The sequence below is a fragment of the Bombina bombina genome, chromosome 3 (genome assembly GCF_027579735.1).
Source record: "Bombina bombina isolate aBomBom1 chromosome 3, aBomBom1.pri, whole genome shotgun sequence".
Classification (NCBI taxonomy): Eukaryota; Metazoa; Chordata; class Amphibia; order Anura; family Bombinatoridae; genus Bombina; species Bombina bombina.
In genome coordinates this window covers 217,924,155-217,939,139 of record NC_069501.1, presented here as the reverse complement: position 1 = coordinate 217,939,139, position 14,985 = coordinate 217,924,155, and the positions used below count along the sequence as shown (strand labels likewise).

At 38.0% G+C, this 14,985-nt stretch overlaps 1 protein-coding gene across 1 annotated transcript in view; it reads right to left on the bottom strand.

Annotated features, from left to right (window-relative positions):
- The window catches only part of EFCAB5 (EF-hand calcium binding domain 5), a 208,160-nt gene that overhangs the window by 82,766 nt on the left and 110,409 nt on the right, over positions 1 to 14,985 (bottom strand). Inside the window, exon 12 of the mRNA XM_053705221.1 lies at positions 1,123 to 1,279. Within this exon, the coding sequence (XP_053561196.1) occupies positions 1,123 to 1,279 (157 nt within the window). The remainder of the gene's footprint in view (positions 1 to 1,122; positions 1,280 to 14,985) is intronic.

Sequence of the window (14,985 nt, the reverse complement as noted above, 5' to 3'; positions counted from 1 at the left end):
GATTAAAATTGCATGGCCTATCTGAATAATGAGAGTTTAATGTTGACTGTCGCTTTAAGCAAACTATGCTAAGGTATTTTTATGGCGTGCTGAAAAACTTCAAGGTATAATTTGTTTGGGTGCCTCACAGAGCAGCACTGAAATTGATGTGCAACAAAAAAATAGCTTTAGCATAGAGTGTGAAATGGGGGTTAAATACCATCTTTTAGATGCAAATTAAAAAAAAAAACTTTAATCATCTTTGGCAAATTATTTAATGTACATTATTGCCTTGTAGGCAGCCTAGCTTGGTCAGTTTACTGACAGCAAACTAACTTCTAATTGGTCTGCTTGATAGGTTTAAAAGTCGAATAATATGTGTATCATATAGAGTTATTTGACATCTATCTTCATTTTGTATGATATAAAGTAATAAACTGATATCTTTTTTACATTTACATATTTACTAGCAGCTGACAGTGATTGAAATTGTTGTTTTGGTAAACACATTAGCGTAAGATGTGATAGTGATGTAGTGGACATTAAACTAATTGGATAGCATGTGACAGTGAATGTAAATATATGTTAAGACACACTGAATGAGTGAATTTGTTGTACATGGTATTTCATTATAAATAGGGGACAAGTTAAAAGATAGATAACGCCTTTACTACCCATTACCCAGCTTTTCACAACCAACATTGTTATATTAATATACTTTATAGCACTTAAACCTCTAAATTGCTGCCTGTTTCTAAGCCACTACATACAGCCTCTTATCACATGATTTTTTATTAGCTTTTCACAACAGGAGACTGCTAGTTCATGTGGGCCATATAGATAACTTTGTGTTCACACCCAATGAGCTATTTAAGATTTAGCACAACACAGTACTAAATGCAAGTTAATAGATAATAAATAAAAAGTCATGTGATCAGGGGGCTGTCAGTAGATGCTTATATAAAAGGTAATCACAGAGGTAAAAAGTACATTAATATAGCAGTGTTGGTTATGCAAAACTGGATAATGACTAATAAAGGGATTAGCTATCTTTTAAAACAATTACAAATTCTTTTGTAGAATGTCCCTTTAAAACATAAAAAAAAGAATCTGAAGTTATTAATTTATCAGGTGCTTAGGTACCTTTGGCTATGACCTCTGATTCCATTCCCTCTTTGTATTTGGACAAAACAGCCTCCACCTCTTCAAAATTGAGGAAACCAGTACATTCATTATCCCACTTCTCAAAGAGAGCCTGGAGCACCAGCTTCTGGTGAGCAGCTATAGCATCATGGCGGACCTGCCAAGGAGTTGACAAAAAAGTTAGTTATTGGGTAACATTCACATACTGACCCTCTAGTATTAAAATCACTTTGTTCCAAAAAAAGTTTTGGCAAATGTGAAGTTTAAGGATATGAATGTCGAGAACATTTTTAAGATCCCATGTCAACTAATGATCAATAGCTATGCTTTCAGCATTTGTTTATAGATCTTTTATTTAAAGTTCAGGAATATAGAAATACATTTCACACAATCAGCATGACATAATGGTACTGAACATAATAATTCCTTTCTAACACAAAAAACGTATTAACAGAGAAATACCTATCTGAAAGGCCTAGACAAAGTTCATTTCAGAAACTACTTCTAAGTCCATTACAACAGGGAGTCAATAAACAGATGAAAGTCCAGTCCAGTGAGATATATTTATATATTGACATTTATTCAAATCACAGACAAAGTTCTCAACTAGAGAACCTGTCTGCCTGTGATTGCCGTGAGTGTACTATTTAGCGCTTTCGCTCGAGCGATAACTGCAAGACGTTTTTGCAAACACGGGTTAGCGTGCGTATTACAAGTTGTAAGTAAAAATTGTGTGCTTGAGTGAAATCTGATGCGCATTAACTAAAGGACTTCAGATATTGTGACCGCACTAACTTATACCCCGCATAGACTTCATTTATTGCTCAAGCACTAACCCGACGCCATATTAAAACCACAGCATTAAACCGACAGCAGTTATTAATATCTCACATTCCAATGTTCTTCACATAAAGGAAAATTGTATTTTTATTTTAAATAGATTACTAACGCTTCCATTTTTGCTTTTAATCTTAGCTGAGTGCTTGTAAGTGAGTGCTGGGCTTCCTATGTGTGCTGTATTAATTTGTTTTGTATTTTTCCCTATGGGCTTTGCACCCAGACCTGTCTGGGGTTAACTGCCTGGGACTCTGGGGACAGTGCAGCTTGCTGAGAGTGCTATTGAGCACCTAGGGCTGTGCATGTTGCAGGTTCATGGGATGTGTACCCAGTCCAGTCTGAGAGTGCAGTCCACTTCCGAGTTTTTTATGTGTCTAGGGTGTGTACATAAGTCTGTGCACCCTTCACTTGTTTCCAGTTTGTTTGAGAGCTTGCATTGTTTGGCTGTTTAGGGACCCAGGTTTTGGGAGAGACCTTGACGTGGTACCTGGGCTTGTCCCATTTGGCCAGATGCAGTAACTAACTCTTCCAGTTTTGCTTTTAATCTTAGCTGAGAGCTTGTAAATCAGTGCTGGACTTTCTCTGTGTGTTGTATTAATTTATTTTGTAATTTTCCCTATGGGCCTTGCACCCATACTTCTCTGGGGTTGACTGCCTGTGACTCTGGAGACAGCACAGCTTCCTGAGAGTGCTATTTGCACCCAGAGCTGAGTATGTTGCAGGGTCATAGGATGTGTACCCAATCTAGTCTGAGAGTGCAGTCCCCTTCCGAGTTTTATATATATATATATACCCATACCTTTATATACAGTATATTCATATAGATATATAGGTATAGATATATATTTTACATTAAAGGGATACTAAACCCAATTTTTTTCTTTCATGATTCAGATAGAGCATGAGATTTTAAGCAATTTTCTAATTTACTCCTATTATCAATTTTTCTTTGTTCTCATGCTATCTTGATTTGAAAAAGCAGTACTGTAAGCTTTAGAGCCAGCCCATTTTTTGTTCAGCACCTGGGTAGCACTTGCTGATTTGTGGCTAAATGTAGCAAACCAATTAGCAAGTGCTACCCAGGTGCTGAACTAAAAATGGGCCTGCTCCTAATCTTTCATTACTGCTTTTTCAAATCAAGATAACATGAGAACAAAGATAAATTGATAATAGGAGTAAATTAGAAAGTTGCTTAAAATTGTATGCTCTATGTGAATCATGAAAGAAAAGATTTGGGGTTAGTATCCCTTTAACATCATTAGAGATATATAGAAATATATATTTAAAAATAAAAATAACTTATTTTCTATGTGAAGAAAATTGGAATGTAAAATATGCATAATATGCTTCAGGTTTCACACTGTAGGTCTAATGCAGTGTCGGGTTAGCGCACATGAAGAATTATTTCGTTATCTTAAGACACGTTATGTAAATATTAAATATAAAATATTGAAAAAAATAATAAGAATTAATAATTATTATAGTTCATGTAAAATATACATATATATTCTATTGTTTTGTGTGTTTTTTTAGATTTTTTAAGTACATCTATAATAATTATTTACATTAATTATTAATCTTTTTCAATATTGTAAAATTAGTGTATTCCTGTTGGGTTTTGCACACATAAGCCTGACGGGAGTAAACTAATTCTTCATGTGAGGTGCATAATGTATTTATTAATGATAAAATACTGAAAAATATTAATTAATGTAAATAATTATTATAGATGTACTTAAAAATAAAAAAATCAATAGAATATATATGTATAATTTACAATAACTATACAAATTATTATTCATATTTTTTCAATATTTTATATTTAATATTTACATAACGCGCCTTAAGATAACTAATTATTTATGTGTGCTAAGCTGACACCGCGTTAGACCTACAGCGCAAAACCTGAAGCGCGTTGCACATATTTTACATTCCAATTTCTTTACATAAAAAATGTTCTTTTTAATTTTTTTATATATATGATGTCACTTCTGGCCTCCATTTGATAAAGGCTCCACTGGGAGCTGAAATGTTATCGCTTTGGGACAATATTGTTCTTGTTAATAAAAGTTTTTTAAGCAGAACTTGTGCCTGTGTTGCCTGCTTGTGTAACCATTGAGGAAGTTACTAATCCTGGATACACACGGGAATTACTGGATGTCTAGCGGTGCACTTGGCGGTTGTTGATGGTTGGTGTGTGCCATTCTATATGGACTGTTTATATAGATATATATATATATATATATATATATATATATATATATATATATACACACACAGGGCTTTTTGTGGGTGTACTCACCGGTACTGAGTACCCCCACCTCTGTATGTATGTATGTATTGGGTACTTGTAAAGCGCGGCTAATCACCCGTAAGGGTCTCAAGGCGCTGCTCATTTTATCTACCTTGGAAGGATATAAGGCTGAGTGGACCTTGCCGGGGCTTAGCCTTAGCATACTAAGCTATCTGTCCGGCAGATAGCTTAACTCATAAGAGGTAATAGTTGTAATAATGTAATATTACAATAATCATGTAAATACTCTAGTTTTCACAAGAGGGAACTGCAAAATACATTGAATATTGTAAATAATCTTGTCCCTTTGCTATTCTCAAAGTTACTGAGCAGAATATGTCAATAAAAAATCAGTGAGTACCGGCACCTTTGTTTTTACAGAATCAATCAATAAGCTCAGCAGACTTATCTCCAATTTTAGTAATGATGCAAGTTGTAAGGGATTACTGCATACCCCAAGTCAATCAAAGTATCCAAATAGACCACAGCACCAAGGATGTCTTTACAATATGATACCTTTATTTTCATGACACAATGCTACTGAGCAGAATATGTCAATCAAAAATCAGTGAGTACCGGCACCTTTTTTTTGAGTACCGTCACCTTTTCTTTTACAGAAAAGCACTGTATATACAGTATACAACAGAAGTGAGTACACCCCAGTGCAATATCACTTAAATGTCAAATGATTCAAAATGGTATAACCTACAGTAGGGTATTTGCTCTTATGTAAAATTAAAAACTAACAGTTTAGAATTACTATATTAAAAATACCGGCCCCAAAGCCGGAAATTTTACTTTTATCAATACTCTGCATGTCCATATTTTTGATGACAGACTCAATCCTCCTTGGCATGGAGGAAACCAGTGTTGTACAAATTTCTGTAGAGATGTTCTGCCCTTCTTCAGAGATAATTTTTTTCAGCTGCTCTTTGCTGGAGGGGTTGTGTTGCTCTACCATTCTCTTTAAAATACCCCAAAGGTGCTCTTCTGGATTCAACTCAGGTGACATACTTGGCCAGGTCATAATTTTCACTTGTTTCTCCTCGTCACACTCCCACCTCCATGATTCATTGTTGGGATTATGCATTCATTGTAATAATCCTGACCAGGTTCACACCAAACATGCCGCACCCCATTTTAGTCGAAAAATTGTATCTTGGTCTTGCCCATCTTACTAAATAATGTGCTCCCAGTATTCATCAGGCTTTTCATGTTGTTTAGCAAAGTTTAATCTTGCAGTTTGTCCTGAAGTGCAAGCAAGGGTTTTTTCCTTGGATGCTGTCCATAGAAGTTGACATTATGCAATGCCCTTAGCACTGTCTGAGCTGTCACATAAACTCCAATTTCTATCGATAATCCCTGAGCCAAATCTGAAGCACTTGCCTGTTTTTCAGAGCTAGATTGTGCAAGTAGCGCTCTGTCCGTGGCGTCATTTTAGGAGGACAGCCACGGGGGCTCTGATTTTTGGCACTGTGTATCGATCTATACCTCCTGATTACTGCTGCAACTGCGTTTTGATTGATTTTTAGTTGATCACCATTCTTCCTGTATCCTTTTCCATCTTTGTGAAGTCTCGCCATCAGATATTTTAATTCCTCTGACAATTCTTTTCCATGTGGATACATGATGCAAACTTGTAGATAGACACAGCCCATTGGTCAAAAAATTAGACTGTTCTGGTAACTATGCTCATGCAATTAGGCTGATTGGAAATCATAGGTGTAATCAATTTTGTTTCAGTGATCTAACTTGTGTGTCAGTGACCACAGGTGTATTCACTTTTGTTGCATTCAATTTCTACTTTGGGGCCTGTATTTTCAATATAATCTTTCTAAAGTATTTGTTTTTGATTGTTTATAATAGGAAATACTCTACTTGTCAACTTAGAAATAAAACAATTATTGAGAGGTGATACAATTTTGAATAATTTGATTTTTAAGTGATATTGCCCAGGGGTGTTCTCACTTCTGTTATATACTGTATGTATGTGTATGTACAGTATATATATATATATATATATATATATATATATATATATATATATATATTGTGCAGGGTACAGGACCATTCTATTCTGGTTGTTAAGGGGTTAATGTTTTCTGTTAGCTAGCACACCTGTTACTTGTTAATTAGGCCCAGGGCTATATAATAGCTCTGAGAAAGCAGGGAGAGATCTCAGTATCAGGCTGCACAGGGATGGAGCACGTGGAGACCTGTTAAGTACCTGTCTGCATGCTAGTTAAAGGTTTGGTGAGAAAATTGTTTTATTTTGTAAATGACTGTGAATGTCTGTCTGTTTTTCACTTAAAGTTCCAATTTGCATAGCTAGGAGCCTGTTAGTTTCCTGTTGGGCTACTATGGCAGCTGCAGCTTGCCTGTTAGTCTCCTGCTGCACTGAGGTAGCCTGTAGCAAGAAGTCTAAATAACAGTAGATTCCCTAACTACTATTGCTCGTCCAGCTCCTCTGGCTCCAGTGAAAACAGACATTCACAGTCATTTAAAAAATATATTTTTTTTACACCAGACCTTTAACTTGCATGCATACATACATACAGTAACAGGTACTTTACAGGTCTGCACGTGAACCCTCCCTGTGCAGCCTGATACTGAGACATCTCCCTGCTTTCTAAGAGCTATTATATAGCCCTGGGCCTAATTAACAATGGAGCTGCGGTGCTGTTGTTGGGAAGGTATGGCTTTGAGGAGCAGCTCGTGGATTGGTGGAGACCCGGTATGACGGTGATCGCAACTACTACCTAACCATCCGGTTGGAGGACTGCTTGGTGTAAACTTGGACACGCCCCCTGGTGGGCGTATATACACAGCGCCTCTGGAAAAGTTCCGGTTGGACAACGGTAGCAGCGGGTGAAAGCATAAGTATTGCTGATACAGTTTGCAGACGGAATGAATTAGACGGACGGCTCTCCATTGAGTATATCCTCTGGGCTCCCGAGTAGAGGTGAGACTGTATCGTAGTACACATTATACTCACACTATGCCGACGATCTCTGAAAGACTGTGCTAATTTCTCTGGGTACACCATAGAAATTTATCTGTGGTGTTTGTGTTACAGGACTTTAAAGCATTATTACTGTTTGGGTGATTGGTTCCCTCAATTTCTCTTTTGTTTTTTTGTATTTACAAGCGCATCAGGCAGCGCTTGAGGGGTCAGCACCTAACATGCAGGGAGAAACCACTATGGATAATCAAGTAGTAGTACAATATTTTTCATTACAACCAATAGAGACTGGGGGTGAACCGGATACAGAACTCTCCAGAATTGTTTCAACCGACAAAGCTTATTCCTCTTTAGGGGAACTCTTTGATGATATGGAAAAGCTTAAGATCAGAGAGATAAAACTACAATGGGACATTTGGTCAATGAATAAATATATTGAATTATGTATTGTCCCAAGGGGGTTAAGGATAAACAAGTACCCAACATTTGACACAAAAGACTCTGAATTCATTGAAGCTTGGAATGTGATATTAACAGAATGTTCTGTGAGACTAATGATATTGCTTTGTGACTATAAATCAAAAATGTTATCCTATGTTAGGGAGAATATATGTGAAATACAAACTGAACTTAACTCTAGAAGAAATGACATAGACTATGGTAGATTTGAAACAGTTTTAAGAGACACTATAGCTGAGGCCAAGAAATCAGTCATCAATGTTAAACACAATAAGTATATCCGTGATCAGACAGACAATGATACAGATTTAGTGTATGTTTGGAACCGCACTAGGCGAACGCAAGTTCGCAGACAACAAAATCGCAGCAGAGGGAGACGTAACAGAAGAGGCAGGAGACAAACACAAGTGACATTTTCAGACACCGAGGCAGAGTCAGGAGACAGTACTAGTGGAGATGAGATGACACCACATAGGGGTATCCTCAAACATAATCAAGTTGAGGCAACAGCTACCCAGGCAGCACCACATAGGAGCTCAGGATCTGATCAGATTAAAAAAACAGAGAGATACAGGGAGCAAATATAAAGCTAGTGAACCAGCAAAGGCCCAAATGGAAGTAAAGGATGTCGATACTAAGAGACTAGGTAAACCCGTTAATTCTGACGTTGGTCAGGAACACCTGCAACAGGTTTTTTCCTTGCCCCAGAGCAACCCAGACGGGGGGGGGGGGGGGCATCAGGTCAGGAGAAAACAGGATACAGTTTAAGAGAGACGAGGAACCAAACAAAATACAAATTACTTGTGTCATAAATCTTTCAGACATAGTATTATCTGATGCCCAAATACGTGTATTGAGCCTTGGTTTGGTATTTGTACCAACCACTAATTTTTTTTTTTTATTTTTTTTTATTGAGGAATATTCAAACATTACAAAGCACCATTCACATTTGGTACATAACAAACACCATACAATAGAGATATTAAGTTTCACAATATGGAGATGGTTAATCACTCGATGGTACCAATATAAAGTAACCTCAGATTTTCAATTTAAGGAGTGTCCCCTTGAACTATAGAATAAAATCACAAACAATGGTTTCCCTTTTTGAAAAAAAAAAGAGGCCTCTCTTGGACCTCCTGAAAAAGAATGTAAGACACTATAGGGATTTTTAGGGGGGACAAGAAAATAACAAAATAGGCCACTTTTGGACCCCAAATGCATTGAAGTAGGTAGAGAACATATAGTTGTAACAATGCTTATGAGAGATGAGACAACACTTTAAACTTTTACAGGAATTATACAAATATAAAATACTTTTAGTTCAAATAATACTGTCTATAAGAGGCAGGCAGGCACAAAATAAATGTGTTTTGTTAGATAGAAGGGGGGTACTTGCCAACACCAAATTGAAAGGCCACATAAACTGTTACATGGCTAAGCAAATATGCCTATAAAGTTATGCAAAATTCCAGGACTCATAATTTTTATACTAGGGTAGCGGACCATAAAATCTTAGGAACACTATCTAGCACTTTATTAAGGGGAGGTGTGCAGAATTTTATCCCTTGGAACGTATAACTATTATAAAAGTTTTAGAAACACAAGTACCTTCAAACTGGGATATGTAGATCCATTTTGTTAAGCTATATTATATATTAGGCAGTAAGGCAAACCAAGGTGTAAGGGTTAAATGAGTGGGTTATGCAAGTCTAACAATTAAGCCCCTAGAGCTGAAATGTATAAACACCAATATGCTATTGGAGGCTATATGCAGGGAATTACTAATAGTGCTATCCTCAACTCCACCCAATATTGCCTTGACCCCACGCAATAAAACAGGGACTAACGTGGGAGGGAAATTAGCGGACCTAGGATACCCCAGGGTCCAGTAGCTTAGGACATATTATAGCCCGACAAATGTATATATCTCTAACATTCCCCCTCACTAATAGTTAAGCAGGTATGTTGTAGTCACATTTTATCGGCATAACAAACAGAGCACTAGTGGAATATGAGTGAAGGGTTAAGGGGGGGAACAGACATGCACAGAGAAACTTGCAGTGCCGGAATGTGGCTGATCCATGCAAGTCCAGTTACAGTAGCTAAGCCCGGTCCAGCAATGAACATTTAGGTAGACCTAAATAGCTCAAGTCCCTGCTTAAAGGTATATCATAAACAAAAGTATAAGGCTAGAGCTGTGCATAGTATGGAGTCTATTTTTATGGTAATTATACACTAACATCAAGTTCCAATCCATCCAAAGAAAAGTAACAGTTAATGTGGAACTCTGTATGCTGCGGCCATGTCCTGTCAGCCCATAAAAAAAAAACCTTTCCGTCACCTAATAAAAATTCAGCGTAATGGCAGGCTTGGAAAGGGAAGAGAACATGGGTAATAGCCTCCAGGGTCAAAGAGTCGGCAGCCGTGAAGTATGTCCCCACCGTCTATGGCCTGACAATAAGATCCCCAAGCGGTGTCCCGGATTGAACGCATTCCTCTCAAACTCACCCTGTTCATCAGGAGGCAGCTATGTATAACCGAGAGCCTCACCGCTGCTGCCCAGGGCTCTGCAAAAGCGCTCTTCAGGTAACATGCAGGATCCATCTCAGCCTGTGTTAGCGACCCCTCTTTCACCCACCTCTCTCCGGGATCGCTAAAGTGGAGTGCTAGGTGAGTTGTTTCAGGGCCAGAGAATGTAGCGGTGTCTTCCGCGCCGACCGCACCTGCTATTTCAGACGCGATCGGCTGCGTCTTGGAGACTTGTATTTGCCTCACCCCAGTGATCTGAGCAGCATCTGGCAAATCATCCATGGCTGAGGAGCTCTCAGCGGGTCTTTTCAGGTGCGCCACAGCCACAGTCAGGGCCTGGGTTTGAGGTGTTATGTCTGACAGACTAGCAGTAGGCTCCCGAAGGCTTGCAGTTTTATCGGTGTTCTCTGTATGGTCTCTGGACTTCATATGGTGATGCCCTACCTGTCTAATCAGCTCTCGTAGGCCACTATACTCGGCTTCCCAGGACTTTTTTATCTGCATATGATGGTCCTGCAGCATCCTTGTCACAGCTGCCAGTATTTTTTCAGCGCCAAACGCCATCTTTAGTAGGGTGCGTATTGGTGAGGAAGGTACTAAAGTTTCCAGAAATCTTTCCTGTAAGTAATAGTTGTAAGGAATAGGCTTAGAAAGTGTTGATTCTAATTGAAGTATATCAAAGGTCCTGCAGTGTCTTGCGGGTTATTCACTGCACCGTAACGACAGACATGTAGCTTATCTGCCGGGGGTTATGTAGAGGGCCGCAACCCTTAATCTGCTCCGGTAGGCTGGATCTGGCTCCAATTCCAAAAATAGGTGTATCATTCGAAAGAGCTTTCTTTGTTATAGAATTTCTATCAGAAAGTGATACTTGATGAAGCGGTTCTGTAAAGATTGTATTCAAAACTATGATGAGACTTGGAGTAGCAGACAGTCTTGCGACCTATCATGGCCGCCGCCCGGAAGTTCCCCCCAACCACTAATTTTAATCTTTTTCATACGGTAATTGATGTAAATCGGTTAATCCGTAATATAACACTCAAAGGCCATTTCTCAGGCGATGATACTATGTCACCCAGTGTAGGACATGGTACCCACTGGGATACTACCAACTTAAATACTAATCTCACATTTCCTGAATCTTGTGACTTGGTTTCACTCAACACTCTTTTAGTAGAAAGTAACAGATCTGAAACTTTGCAAAATACTAATAGAGTAAAAAGTTTAAAATCTCCTTCAAAGTTTTACCCAGTACATAGTAGGGGTCAGGTGATAGAGAAATTCTACAAAAGAGTGAAGAGTGACCTCAAGCTTCTTGCCAATTCCACAAAAAATACCCCAGACAATTTGAGCAGGGCTGAAAGGGAGGCTTTGTCCTCTCTAGCTAATAATCAGTATCTAGTCATAAAAAATGCGGACAAAGGTGGCTCAGTGGTGGTAATGAATAGGGCCCATTATACCAATGAGGCCTTGCGCCAGCTGAATGACAGAAATTGTTATTCATTGCTACTAGCCAACCCTACCTGTCGCTTTAAGAGAGAACTTATGCACCTTTTGGATGAGGGAGTAGAGAGTGGTTTTATTGACAAGGATACCATGTCATATATATTTGTGGAACATCCAGTTACTCAGTTACTCCTGTTTTCCATCACCTCCCTAAGGTGCATAAGTCTCTCACGGACATAAAAGGACGTCTGATAGTCAGTGGTATAGGGTCACTTTTCGAACGGCTGTCCGAATGGTTGGACATGATTTTACATCCATTTGTTGAAGCTCTCCCTAGTTTTCTGAGGGACACTAAGCATCTTCTGAATCTAGTAGAAGATGTTACATGGGTGGAAGGAGACTACCTGTGGGTTACTATAGACGTAACAGCCCTGTACTCCTCTATTCCACACTCTAAGGGAATGGAAGCACTATATTTTTTTCTGAAAAACTGGTTCTCCTTCACTGGGGATTTTCAAAAATATATACTGCAGGTGGCTGAGTTTTTACTAACTCATAACTTTTTTGAGTTTGAGGGTGTGTTCTATCTCCAGAGATGTGGGACGGCGATGGGGGCTAAATTTGCCCCCTCCTACGCCAACCTATTTATGGGTTGGTGGGAGCTGTCCCACATCTTTGGAGATAGGAACCCCCTACGCAGTTGTATCATCTTTTACTGCCGCTTTATAGATGATCTGATCCTAATTTTGCATGGCGATCGTGATGATTTGGAGAGGATCTAGGAAGACTTAATGCTAATGATATTGGTTTAAAGTTCACTAGTGAGATCCAACAGACTAAGATCAATTTTTTGGATATAGTACTAAGTGGCAGTCCTGAAGGCTTGGTTGAGACGAGCCTATATAGGAAACCAATATCAGGAAACTCTCTGCTGCATGCTAAAAGTTGCCACCCGAGACACGTGCCGTATGCGATAGCGAAAGGGCAACTTATGAGAGCAAAACGGAATTGTTCCGATGCCGGAGAAAGTATGACCCAAATGATGGAAGTAAAAAAAACGCCTCCTTCAGAGAGGCTATCCTAAAAAGGTGGTGAATAGGGCACAAAAAGAGGTGGACAGGTTAAATAGATGTGATTTGCTTAGAGATAAGCGGCCAGAAGAAGCTAACAGAATGCAGAAAGGTGTAACATTCATTACCGAATATAGTGCTCAATATGAGCAAGTCTGTAACATTATCAAATATCATTTTGGTATGTTAGTAGCAGACGATAGACTCATACAGTGTGTTAAGGAAGGGCTCAGGTGCTCGTACAGACGAAACAGAACTTTGGGTAATATCTTATCCCCTACAGTTCTGCCAAAAACGGTTTCTCAAGGTAGTGCCTGGCTTAGTTGCAAAGGCTCCTACAAATGTGGTAGCTCCAGATGTGGAGCATGTGAATATCTGATTATGTCAGAACACTTTACTTCCACGGTTACAGGAAAAACTTATGAAATTAATTTTTGCCTGAACTGCACGTCTACTTTTGTAATTTATTGCATAACCTACACAGCATGTGGCAAACAATACATTGGGCTCACCACTAGGGAGATCAGAACTAGGATTAGTGAGCATTTGTCCACCATCAGAGTGGGCAAAGCTACTACTCCCTTGGTGCACCACTTCGCCCAAATCCACAAGAAGGATCTAACCTGCTTTTCTTGGCAACCTATAGACATGGTTCTGAGATCAAAAAAAGGAGGTGATCGGGAAGTAGCACTATCTAAGAGAGAGATGCTATGGATCTTTAAGATGGATACTAGAATACCAAGAGGATTGAACTCAGAGTTCGATCTTATAAACTACTAGGAATAATCTACCATCTTCTAATCTGGACCCTGGTTCTGTTTTCTTCCCTTCACCATCCCTTATAGCTCAAAAATCCCGTGCCTACTATATAGCCTCTGCTGATAATATATGTTTTACAATTTTAGTTTGAGATTCACGGATTATACCTTAAGGAATATATGTGTGTAGTTATATATACACATATATACATGACTAATTAACATCGTCCCAATTTATAGTGCACCTGGTCAAATTAAATATTAAAGCTCAAATAATTTTAAAAATTAAAACTACACCTGGATATAAGATTACTACCTTTCATCTATATATATGTCTCTTATTCTGGACTATTGACTAACAAAGATAAATGGAGCTATAGGTTGTGTATACTTATTTATATCTGTAAATCCTAATGGGTTTCTGTATATATACATAGTTAAGCTATATGATCAGAATCACTAGATGATTTACCTTTTACAGACCTGTCTTTTATGTGTGCTATGCGCATAATTAGAGAGTACATCATCACTCCGTTTAATCTTGCTATAATTGATAGGGTCTTCTAGAAAAATACTTGCGATGGTTTTCAATGTAGGTATCCATGTACACATACATGCATGTATATATACAATAACAACAACCATATCATAATGCATAGTACTCAGGAGGGTATAATAGTTTCAGACTGTCTCTTCTCCTTACAATTGTGCTTTGTGCAAAAAAAGAAAAGTTATTGGTAGGGTTGTTAACCATGGTCTATGGATTATATAATATCTATTCATTTCTGAGTTAAATAATATACAAACAATGGTGAACAGATGTGTGTGTATATATATCAAATTAATTGCACTATTTATTGCACTGTATAAAAAGTTCACTGTGAATGTTTAATATGATATAAGTATTCCATTCTTCACCCCCAGGATGTGGGGGGTTAAACTTACTCTGGGCATGTTGTTTTTAACAATATGTCACTTTTAACCAATGGTGTTGTTCTAATCATGTATATAATGCACACCTGTGGCTGGCATCAGTATGCTATGACTACGGCTTTGCCGAAACGCATAAGCCTGCCAGCCAGAGGTATCCCATCTCTGTTTGTTCTACATTGCTGCATGTCCTATTTTTTTAATAACCAATAAAGGTTATGTTGTATATATATTATTACTAGCGCTCTAGTCTCTTTTGTTTGGTGAAACTAATTAACAAGTGACAGGTGTGATAGCTAACAGAAAAACATTACCCCTTAACAACTGGGATAAACTACTCTTTGTAACCTCTGACTGAAATACACATGGTCCTGTACCTTCTCACTCAATATATGTGTGTATATATATATATATATATATATATATACTGTATATATATATATATATATATATATATATATATATATATATATATATATATATATATATATATTGCATTATGTGTGTGTATGTATTAATATATATATATTATTACATTTTTGGGGGCTGGTAACTTTTTTTTAAATTATATATATA